A 12,532-nucleotide genomic window follows, 5' to 3' on the forward strand; every position below is an offset into this window, starting at 1 on the left:
TACCTTGAAGAGGAAGCAACACCAAAGCCTAAGGCACAGGGCTTTAAGGATTCAGTGAAATAAGGAACACAGTTCCTTTAAGTTTCTAAATCATGTTAATTCCTCAGTAAATATTAGCTAACATCGCCTGCCACCTTCTGCTGTGTCACAGCACCCCCACCCACTCCCATCCTTGAGACAGCTGGAGGTTCTGATAAGTGAGCAAGTTTTGGAGGCCAGTACACGTCGTCGTTAAGCTCTGCGTGGATGCAGCGTCAGCGCTTCAGGATGCAGTGGGTGGAGGAGGGAACGGACTAATCCGCCCTCAGACGGGGAACCAGCAGATTTTATTGAACACCTGACTTGCAGGATAGCCATGCTGTTGCCCTCCCTCACCTCCCTAATCATGACTTCTGTTTGGGAGGCTCTGTTTTCAGACTCTTTTCACTACAGATAGGACATTTTTCTTGCTGACATGTTAGGCTCTTCGTAGCTCAGGCCTGATATTAAACCACAGTCTGGTTTTTATTCTACGTACCAGAGGCCTGACTGATGACCACAGGCGCTCACTGCCGTGCAGCCCTGCACTTCTGCACTGAAGCCTGTGACTGGCGGGGCAGGATGCTCTCTGTGACACCAGCATGTTGACGGTGACCTTGGCCTCCACGTCATCCCACTCCGAGAATTCCAGACTTGATTTGGGACACTGAAGATAGAGGCTCATCACCGTGGGACCTAGGACAGACTTCCCGAGTCCCACAGAGGGAGCGACATGCCACATCTGGAAGGGGAAGGAAGTCTCATGGCACGTGTTTGGGGAAAAAAGAGATTTCATTGACTTGTGTTCTGAATTACTGAAAGGAATGGCCAAAATCTCAGAGCAGCAAGTGACAAAGAGCTTCTTCTCTACGTGGAGGAACTGAGGCCTTCCCAGCCTCTGAGAGACAAAGATGTGATTTCCCGGGGGAGGGGAGAGCCACCTGCGAGAAAAACTGCATCATGATTTGGGAGGAAGGACTGAGGGTGTTATTAGAAACTTAAAAAAACACATCAACACAGAAAGTTTGAAATCTCATCCAATCATCTATCATTTATGTGGCATTTTTTCTTTTAAACTCAGATTGGCATACACAACCTGGCCCAGATCGCAGACAAGGGTGGGGAGGTGTTCAGGGCAGGTGTCAACGTAAGAGTCTGAAGCAGTGAGGCTTAATCACGGCTCGGCATGGGGCTGAGCAAGAGACAGGACTTGGGAAATATTTCCACACACAGACACAGAGGTTTTCGTTCTGATCTTGAGACGTAACCAGGGCATCCCTGGTGTGATCCTTTGAGACCACGGCCGAATGTTACCCCTGCGGATTCAGCCAGTACTCCCAGTGGCCAGTCTCCTATGACAGCTCGTGGGGGCAGGTGGACCCTGATGAGGCTGGCGGGGAGGCTCGGGTACCGCACCATCTAAGCCGTAAACCTGAGCTCCATCTGAAAGTCCCAACTCTGAGGGGACTTACCAAAAGCCTGCACTGAAGATTTTACATAATTGTAGCTCATTTACCTCAATCCTACATCAAGATAAACTTGTTTTACACATACACTTAAAATATGTATGTATATCTACATCTGCTTCTGGTAACTTTTAATTCAAATGTGAGGTGTGTTTTTTTTTTCAAATAGGTGCCAATCATAATTTGAATTTTCTCTTTATTTTCTGTTCACTTAATTGTCTTACACATGCCAGTTTTCTATAAAATATATACTAGTTCAGCATTTCAGTCATTCTGTATCTGTACAGGATTCTGCAAGTCAGTCAAACGGGATGTTAAAACAGCTTCTATAAAGCAAACGTTTGAATGGACCATGTTCCCCCAACATTAAATGGGAGAATGTCAAAACGGGCGATTTTAGTCCAGATCAAAGACAAAGCACGTAAGATGTGAATGTAGCTGACGACGTTATGCTCTAGAGATTTTAAATCTGTATTAGCCCACAAATGCCTTGCACATAAGACTCCTCACAGCACTCAACAGCACCAGATGCTGGGACGATTCTGAACCATTAATGCCCTAGGTGGATTTTATGAACATGAAATATTTAATTAAGAGCACTCTTGTCCGTCATGTTAGCATTTAGAAGTGACCCTGTGAGATGATATGCTTGGTTCAGTCCTCTAGCAAAACGTGTCAAACAAAATATGCCTTCTCCTCAACAACAAAACATTCCTGCTACAAACGGAAAAATTCAGAATCAGTCCACGGACTTGCAGGAAGCCACAGCGACGAGAAGCAGGTGCTGGGTGTGTCTGCTGTTAGAAACAATAACGGCATGTCTCCTCTGTGAGCACCTCTCGAAGCAAGGCTTGATTTATTCCACTTCTGCTACCTGGGAGGTTCATTCAGTTTCAAGTACAGCTGCCCAGCACCTCACCACAGAGAGGTGACGGGAGGGTAAATCCTTGTGGCTCCCTTCCTCCGGCACCTGCCAGGGGCCCACTCTGCAGGGCTGACAGCCATCAGCAGGCCTCACACGTCAGTGGAAACCCGGGAAAGCAATTACCAGGTCATTAGCACCATCAAAGCATCGCCTAGAGGCCTGTGAAGACCCGCAGAACACTCTCCAGACCTTTGGAATACTCTCTTTTTAAGTCTGCACACTGGCGGGAACCGCTGGGTAACAGGTATCCTCCAAAATAAAGAACAGCCTAAGGAAGGCAAGAAAGTATGGGAAAGCCAAGTGCTCACAAAGCACCACCCACGGCCAAGCTTAGGAGCGACAAACAGTTTATCTGGGAACATTAGTACACTATATTTGGCCATTTTTTAGACCCAAATAATGTGTACATTTGTGGGGTTGGTGGCTTGGAGACAGCTTTATCTGTTAAAAAAAAAAAAACCAGTCACAGCACCACCCTCTCTGCCTCCTAGGTGATATAAAACAATTAGTTGTCAAGCTAATTATTCAGCGTTGTTAATCAGCCTGCTCTACTCCACCCACCATGCACCAGACAGGAATTCAAAGACATTGTAGACAGAGGCTTGCTTACAAGAGATAATAACTTATTTCATTCAAATCTAGGATTCCTAAGACCCACCATTATGTTTTATACCATTAAGAAACAAGGAAACAAATTTTTAGAACTCTTATAAAATACGATACAAAGTTTAACTTTAGCTCTGGGCAAGTCATGAACCGGCCACACAAATCTATTACTGTCTGGGGAGCTTCTCCCTCTATCTGCGGGGGTTTGACCATTTCCCCTGCCTTTGGTTGAAATGCTTGGAGTATGAAGGTAATCTTTTTTCCAGTTGAAGATGGTTAAAAAAAAAAGCAAAGGAAAAAAACACAGCCTCGTTATTTGTGAACACTTTTCCCTTTGTCTCTTAACAGGGTGAGATAAAAGCGTTCAGAGTGTGATCTTTTTGCTGAGGATCTCTGTATGTAAGAAACGGAAGACTATGTATTAAAAACAGCAGTGGCCTCTGGGTGGTAATTACGCAAAATGGCATTATACAAAGTTTTAATCTTTTCTTTCTTTTATAAGTGTCTAAATATCCTCAATAAATTATTTCTCCATCCTGTTTCATCGTCACGCAATGCCTGGTCGCCACGTGGATGTGTTTTACTGAGCTGGGCTGTTAGTTGGTTTTCCCTCTTCCTCCCACCGTGGGACCTCCCTGCAAGCGAAGACCTGAGATCTCTGCTCATCGCTCTTTCCCAATTATCTGCAGGAATGTGGGTGCAAAGATGTGCTGAACGAGTATGTCTTGTTGTATTGTTCCTACTTGTATGATCACTGTTAGCTTTAAATAAGAAAAGCACTGAACAGAAATGTATTTAGATGCAAGGAGTGAGTGGGCGGCACTTGGGCACTGAGAATGAAAGGGCTGGTACAGAGAGGGGGTATACTGGAGACTTGATACGGACAACGTAAGGCACCAGTAACGTGAGGGAGCCCTGCTGCTGTGCAGGAGGACAGCTGGCGCTGAACCCGACTTCCTCCAGCAGAGGTCAGGGACTTATGAAGAAAGCAAGGGGACAGTTAGTTGACCCCATCGTGGCATCTGGGCTGGAAAGGTGTCTGACGGAAACACAAGGACGCTCAATGCAGTGTCATAGCCGACAGTCATGTCCTGTCTCTGCTTCTCCACCAATCTGTGACTCCCCTAATGTGGAAATAACATCTATTGAATTATATCTATTCAAATTCCACTTCAAAGCATCTTAAAATACTGTGAATGCAAATGAATGCCTTTTCTATATCTGTATGACTTTGTTACTTCCAATTATGTACAAAATCCACTGAATAATAAAAGAAGTTAATGTTCTTTCTACCAAAACGACTGTGATAAGCTGAACTTTCTTACAAACATTGAATACAAAGCAAATTTTCTTATTTGTCTGTAGTTCTCAAGAGTTAGTCATCAAATAAAAGGCGTAATGCAAACGTATACATGGCTGTGGCCAGTTACTACCCCTGAAATATCTCACAAGTCCATCTCCTCCTCCCCAAACCTGAAGCCGCTGTGCTGACCGAGGGTCACATGGTCTTGCACAGTCACAGCAAAGTCCTCGCGCTTCCTGCTTCTGCCTTGTGCCCTTCAACACTGTCCACCTGACTGTCGGCAGGATGACCTCTAAGACGTAAGCATTGCAGTGCTCTTCCTTCTATCAGCGGCCAATGCTGACAGCCAGCGCCATTAGCATCACACTGAAACCCTCCGCCTGTCCTTCAGGGTCCCATTTAAGTCTTCTTGCATCTAGGAGTTAATAATCACACTGAAGACAAGGAGGCGGAGGAGGAGGAGATGGAGGAGGGATTTCTACTGTGTTTGGGAGACAAGGTTCTACGTGCTTCACACTGATTTTATACTCTTCACAACAACCTTCAAAGGCAGGCACTGTTAACACCTTAAGGAAACACAAGCTCAGAGTGGTCAAATGTTCTGCCTCAATCACACAGCCTGCAGGAGTCACACCCAGAAGTCCAGCTTAGAGACCACCCCCAGTGCTGCTCAGTGGTGCCTCAGCCCACTGGCCGCACACCCCAAGCTTAGGTCCTCATCCCTGGCTCCCCTCCCTTGCTCCACAAAGGACTTGAGGATTTTCTGATCATGCCTACAATGCCCTACTGGCCTGGCATTCTGCACAGGTTTCTAAGCTTATTAACCAGTGATAGTCCGAAGGCACTCACAACAGTTGAAAAGGATTGTTAAATCCACTTTCCCATCTATTCCCAAAAGACCCACCTGCTCTCACTCCCCGCTCAAGCCCTCACCCCTCACGAGCTCCTATGACTTGCCCATCTGCTAGAAAGCCGTCCGCACACCCAGCAGGTTCTCCTGGCCAAGGCGATCCAGATGCCCTCCCCCGCCCTGCTCTTCTGGTTGTCTGGACACACCATATGTGCGTAAAGTTTAGTTCATTTCTCCAAAATGGCCGAGATGTCACCCTGACAGTTCAATGTGCAAGCACAAAATGAGTGTGGGAAGACCCACATGATGTCCTAGAAAGTGGAAAGGCAGGCGTGGCAACAAGAACCCACGTTTCTAAGTGTTTGTTTACTTAATCTCCGTTAAACTTTACAATTTCCTCCACGTGCAAAGCACCATGGGATGCTCAGATGCACATGAAGATGTTTATGAGGGTTCTTCAGTTGCTAATATTTGCTTGGCTAATGAAATACTTCTATGAATTTTTGAGCATTTGTTTACTTAGAAGATTGCTATGTTCTGAATGTGTTGTGTCCTGCCCCCCGAATTCGTATGGTGAAAGCCTAGTGATGGAAATGGAGGTGGGGCCTTTGGCAGGTGGTTATGTCAGGTGGGCTGTGCCCCTGTGCCTGAGATTAGTGCCCCTGAGAGCCCCTCCCTGTCTGAGTGTGAGGACAGCGAGAAGCCTGCACCTGCACCCTGGAAGGGGGTCCTCACCAGAACCCAGCCACGCTGGCACCTGATCTCAAACTTCAGCTTCCAGAAATGTGAGAAGTAAATGTCTGCAGTTTATATGCCACCTGGTTTGTGATAATTTGTTATAGCTGCCTGAACGAATGAAGACAAAGTTGAAATGTCTTAAATCTTTTAAATCCTGAATTTACCATGAACAGAAACACTGCTCTCTGAGGTGCTCAAATTAAAATTGGGTACTGAAATTTTTTCAGCGCCAAATGTATTTGAAAAAAAATTTGCATGCACACACACATATACACACACACACGTACCCATATATCCACATATGTTAGGGTTCCAAGGAAAGCTGTCTTCCATGTTTAATCTTTTCAGTGAAAACCCCAGGGGTAGACTTTGAGAGCCTTTGCTTGTAATTCCCATAATCTGTGGGTAGCTAACCACATATTACTTAAGAATTTGACCACAGGACTCCTCAAAAGTTTTACCTGAGAAAAGATGGATTGTTGAATGTATTTATAGTAAAAAATATTAAGTAGTATCTTGCACTGTATTAATTTTTATAGAATCTCTACTAGACTAGGACAGCAAGAACAATTACAGACAAGTGCTTAGAAACCTACTTGTCCACTAAACTGAATCCACTTGGGGTACTTTTTGGTTTTTGAAAAATTTTTCTGCAGGTTCTCCTAATACATGCACATTAATTACTACAGTAATTCTCCTAAGAGTCATTATAGATAATGCATATTAATATAATACATATTAGGATAATTATATACATTAATAAACACATGCAAGTGAATAGATTTCTGGTATTCCTGTTAACTTGACATCTCACAATATTACAAATTGTAACACGTGTTACTCAGAGACTCTGTCAACTCCCTACAAGCATTTTTTTGTATGAGCTGTTCTGTGTCACCACTTGGTATAAACTGACACATGTCCCTGGGTTATTTAATTGTCGAAGCAGATCTAAGACCAGGGAAGAGTGTAAGTCATCATGAGAGGGTTAATCCTTCAAACAAAAGAGGGGTTTAGTAACTAATGTCTCATTGACTTTGGAAACTGATTTCAGTTTTCTATTTGATCTTACTTCATAAGGTTTAGAAAGCACATCAAACACACGAATTGAGGTGTACCAATTCCTCTTGCCTAGCATTCCGCTCATGCTTCTGGCAAGAGCCACTGTCTGGAAACCTTTACGTAAGCCTTCCTTTTTCTTATGCTCGATATGTAACACGCCTTCAGCACCACACGCTTAATCGGGAAACCCCCTTATTTGGAATGTCTCCCAAGGAATCAAATTAAGCTTAATGATACTTAATGGCAATGGCTGCTGCTTAATTTGGATAGTAATTCTGCTTAATTGAGACGCCTTCAGGTGTCTAAGTGGTGCTCTTGCAAGAGAATCGTGTGTGAGTCTGTCAACCCGGAATAGCTTGGTTCTTCTTTGAACATTTCACCCAAATAAATGAAGAAAAGGCAAGGGACTTTCTGAAGCAGTATAACAAGAAATTCTGAAATTCAACTTGTCAATTGTTGCGAGTACAGAGTCAACACAATATGTAAGAAATATTTACAAAAATCTACGTAAGTGCACACAAACATGAGAGAGAAAAGTGGAAGCTGTAAAATGAGAGAAATGCATACACCCAAACTGCATAAATCCGTTATTTCATCTGTCATTGTGAAGTTTGGCCAAGTCTAAAAATCAACTTCAAAATGTCAAAGGACACACTTCATGAGTTGTAACTAATTTTAGCCCACCCGTGTCCGGTGAAATGGGAAGATAGTGGGCTTTGAAACGTATCAAAGTCAACAGCTGAACGTGGAGATAACCAAGATCCCCTCCTCCGTCCCTCCGCTTGTCTGCACGTGGTGGATGCGGCTCGTCACCCACAGCCGCCCGCCCTTTCTTCTGGCCTCCAGATGGTTCTCTCCTCAGCTGCCTAGGAGCTGGACTGTGGACATTTGACTCAGTTGGGCCTGGAGGGACGCCTGGAGGGACGCCCAGAGGGACTTCTAGAAAATCTCCTCCATTTCCAAGAGAGACACGCTGAGTTTCTTCACTGAACTTTGAATGTGAGAATGCTACGGCCTCTAGTGACCTGAGGGGGTGTCATCACAGTTCCGGAGAGCTGAGCAGAGGAGAAAGGCCAACACCGGGGCCTCGAGCGAAGTTACTAAGCTCCATCCGGAACTAACCCGGGCATCTCCCTGGCTCTGCACTTTTGCTACGTGAAACAGTGCTTCCCTGAAATCGCCCAGCTCTGAGGGGGCTCTTCTGCTACCTACAGCCAAAAGCCTATGGACGCACAGAATGACCTATTATTTCATCTCCGTATGGTTCTCATCAAAGTGATAAGGGAACAGAGCTACAAAGGAACTAACTTCCTTCAGGAGGAAGAAAGCTGTCATGGTGCAGTGACAAGGGCAGTACGTTTTCACCCTGAAGTGAGGGAATGACTGCACGGTCCTGGGCGGGCAGTTTACCTTCCCTGGATCCCAGCTTCTTGTCTGTCAGGCCAGGGGTTTAGACCATGGGCACTCCAAGCCTCCTTCATGTGCATGGAGATTTCAGTTACTCCAGTGTGTACTGTGTGGACAGAGTCACCTGCTGTACCACTGAACAAAGGATGTTGCGTCCATCAAGCCCTCAGCCTCTGAGGCCACCCCCAGGCGCACCCTGAGGGGACTCAGGTTGGACAAAAATCGGGTTCTGGCCCTACATAGTTCAGGTGCAGATCAAAGGAATGATTTCATTGAACCCAAATCTCGCATCCTCCCATACATAGAAAAATGCAAAATTCATTAACTTAAGACATCTGGTTTTCTTAATTAACAATCATCTTTTGATGTTCCAACTACCTGCTTTTTTTTTTTCCTTTTTGCAAAAACTCCTATATCTCCTGGCTCTTCCCTTACCTCCTTGGGATAGTCCCTCAGAGTGAGCTGAGAGCCTGTCTCCCAGGCCTGAGTCCTCAGCATGCCCACCCAACAGGACAAAATTCTCAACTTTAAGGTTGTGCTTTTTCTCAGCCAACAACAGGAAAGAAAGAGAAACAGGCCTGTCCTTCACGTAGGAAAATCTCTGCCCTGGAGGACATCGAGCTAAGCGAGAGAAGCCAGACGCAATAGGACACGTGCCGCGCAATCTCACTCCTATGGAATCTAAGCTAGTTGGACTCACAGAGGCAGAGGGACGGCGACTGACAGGTGCCAAGGGTGCAAGGAACAGGAAGATGTTGGTAAGGGATACAAAGTTACATTTACGTGGAAGAATGGGTCCAGACATTGAGTGTACGGCGGGGACCACGGGTGACCATACAGGACCGTACACTGGAAGACTTCTAAGAGGGCAGACAGTAAGTGTTCTCAGCACCAGAACCAGCACAGACGAGCACACCGAGAATACGCACTCTATAGCTGAATCCGAGACGGGCTCTCCAGTACTGTGGATGGACAGACACACATGCAGCAGGAGAATTTCAACCCAAACAGCAAAAGTTAAGGGTGCATGACATGCACAGCTTGCTGATCTTAAATGGCCAGCCAGCACAGGGTTGGTCTCACTGGGCACACAGAGGTGGAGGATGAGAGCCTTACCTTGTCTGGATCCATCGTGGTGATGACCCACACACAGTGTGCGTTGTCTTCATACTGAACCGGGTAATTCGGGGAAGTAATGACGCCGCTGGGTCCACGCAGATTTGAGCCACACGTCCTAGCTGGAAATACAGAGATAATGTTATTTTCTACAGGATTCCATTTGTGTGACGAAGACATAAGATGCACATGGAACTTCAAGGTAACTACTCAGCGACTGTAGTAAAAGTGGCTTGTGATCTCAAGCTGGCAAGTGGATTTTGCTCAGCCTTCAGGACCCTTGCTTGGTGCCTGCAACATTGAACTGGAACTCTATTACGTATATCTTCTAAAACATTACTATTCACAGGATGCCCTAACTGACAACAGCACTGTGCACAATGTCAAATCAAGTAAGTACATTTCAAACCCCATTCTGACTCAGACAGGGTCTGCTTAAATGTCTGTTTGTACGTGACACAACAGGAGAGTGCTGCAGAATTCAGGAGACCAGGGTTAGTCTGGACGATTCCCTACACTCTGTGACTGGGGATCAGTAACTCCAACTTCCATCACCTCACCCTGTCCTTCTTAAATGAGGATGGTGGAACAGAAGATATTTTAAGTTCCCTTCAAGTTTTAGATCTTATATTATAACAAACTGTACCAATTTCCTTATAGCACAATGCAAACAGGAACTCAAAGTGTAGTAGAAAGTATAAAGAAAGAAAATAGGAATGGTGAGTCTGAAAGGAAAAGTACCCTAAAACGGAAAGACCAAGGAAATGACACAATCCAATCAGAAGGGCTGAGCTCTGAGTATAAACATATTTCAGCTGACTGCCTCTAGCCTAAAAAGCTAGAAAGGAACTTTTAAAAAAATCAGTAGACAATTTTTGGAAATCAAATGTCACCCTGATCTCCAGTCTTAATGTTAGTAATTTAAAATGGGTTTAACAAAAGAGCAGAAGAGCTAATCCCACAAGTTAAGAACTAACACAAGAGAATCTCTGGCTCATCCCCTAAAACACCACATCACACAGACTGATTGAACTGCCATCCAGTGAAGAGCTAACTGTCATCATGGCCCAGCCTTCCTTCCTTCCTTCTCGTTGCTGGCTGAGCACCCACTGCAGGCCAGACATTGTTCCGGGAGATTCAGCTAAACGCTAAATAGAGCAGGGTTCTGACATCCAGGGCCATCTTGTCGGGGAGGAATGAGGAGAAGCGAACTGGGAAGTTCCTAACTGCCCTCCAGGAATACACGTCTCCCTGTTTCATTTACAGTGATGGAGCAGTAATGTGGATTGTGCCTAGTCCCAACAATACGGCTGTGTTGTAATTGTTAATTTACAGATTCCTCTTTCCTACAAGGCTGTGAATCCCTTGAACTTGGGAAGGCATTCTTCCTTTCCTTATCTGTATACGCTCAGCACTGTATCCAGTGTCTACAATTGCTGACAAAGCAAAAGTGAGAAGATGACTTTAGACAGCTTTTGGTTTACTTGATACTTACTACAAAAATAATTAGCTCTGAATTCACCTACTGTACGTCGACTAACAAAAACATATGAAAGGTAACTTAAAATACTGACATTTGCTTTCCAAATGAACAGCATTTTTTAGTAAACAAGAATGCAACGTGAGCTGGTTCCAAACCCAGCAGGTGAGTCATGGCTGCAAAAGGCGTCTGACGGCAGCACACTCAGGCACACGCACCTGCACCATGCTAGCTCACTCTCCAAGGGGCTCCCAGACAAAAGCACAGACTTCAGAGCCGAAATTTTCTTAAAGCACTCTAATATTACCAGTGTTAATTAGAAAACCTTAGAAGAAAAACTGTCAATAAAATTGCGTGACACCTTTACGTTACATGCTCCTACTTTGTGAAGCTGCATACTGAATGACAGAGGCGGAATGTCCTGTTACTCAATAAATACCTGCTGACTCATTTTGAATTAACATTATCAAAGTGCCACTCTAAGCATTCCAAACTTTGAAAAGACACATCTGAAGAATCTGTGCAGTTGGGAACTAATGTGTTACAGCCCCACTGACAATTTGTACTTGTCCAGTCATTAGCTCCAGCTGTCACTCTGCTGGAAAGTTCACCAATTCTGACAGCCCGTCAATGGCTTTGTGTCCCAATTGCCTGCTTTGAAGCTTGACCTCTAACTTGACTTATTAAAATTGTTACCAGTTCTTCATGACATTCATCATACCCACTGCTTGGGGAGACAGGATTTTTAGTGATTATATTTTTAGTGAGGTAACTACTAGTAAAATATTCACAGGGAACCAACACACTTTCTACACGTAATGCATACATGATACCAGTTTCACACAGAGCAAGTTGTGAATCTAGTCCCTTCAGAGGTATATCTCATCAAAAGTTGTCCAATTGATATATAAAATATATTCTTCTTTTTCCTTATAACTATGTCCCTGTTTTTGCAGTGCATTTTTCTAAGAAATTAACTTTTTAACCCATACTTTTAATAAAACCATCAAAATAATCGGCTGAAATGAAATATGTGGGAATGCTCAGGGCAGAGATGTTTTTTAGTGGTCTGTTTTGTTTTGTTCACTGTGTAATCTCGACAATTAGAACGGTTCCTGGCAGTTTCCCCCATAGATACTTGTTGCTGTTGTTTTTGAGTAGGTTAACAGCCTTAAATCATATGATCTAACTATAATTATTTAATTCTAATCCTCTTTCCTGGGAAATTGTTGAAAACTTGAGCTCGTACCTCAGTCCTTGCCTTTCTGTAGAAAGGGACCCCATCCTAGTCATCTGCCTCTTCACCATGTGATGACTCTACCGCCATCATTACGATTCAATAGGCACTACTTCCTTGTTTCAAGCTTTCCTACTGGACACAGGTAATTCTCAGATTGTCTACCGATGACCACTCAAAGTTCCAGCATTTCTGTGTAGAGTTACCATCAGATAATAACAGTGTACCTTGAGTTATCATGACCTCTGTGTGCTGAAGCACAGACTGGACGGGATCCTCCAGGCCTCCCGAGACCACCTGTCACCTGGGGCTTTCTTTCTGTTC

General features: G+C 44.6%; 1 protein-coding gene across 1 annotated transcript in view; it reads right to left on the reverse strand.

Annotated features, from left to right (window-relative positions):
* Positions 1-12,532, reverse strand: part of CSMD1 (CUB and Sushi multiple domains 1) — a 1,327,842-nt gene that overhangs the window by 300,717 nt on the left and 1,014,593 nt on the right. The window contains exon 10 of the mRNA XM_074353379.1: positions 9,492-9,613. Coding sequence (XP_074209480.1) covers positions 9,492-9,613 — 122 coding nt within the window. The remainder of the gene's footprint in view (positions 1-9,491; positions 9,614-12,532) is intronic.

The sequence above is a fragment of the Camelus bactrianus genome, chromosome 26 (assembly GCF_048773025.1).
Source record: "Camelus bactrianus isolate YW-2024 breed Bactrian camel chromosome 26, ASM4877302v1, whole genome shotgun sequence".
Classification (NCBI taxonomy): domain Eukaryota; kingdom Metazoa; phylum Chordata; class Mammalia; order Artiodactyla; family Camelidae; genus Camelus; species Camelus bactrianus.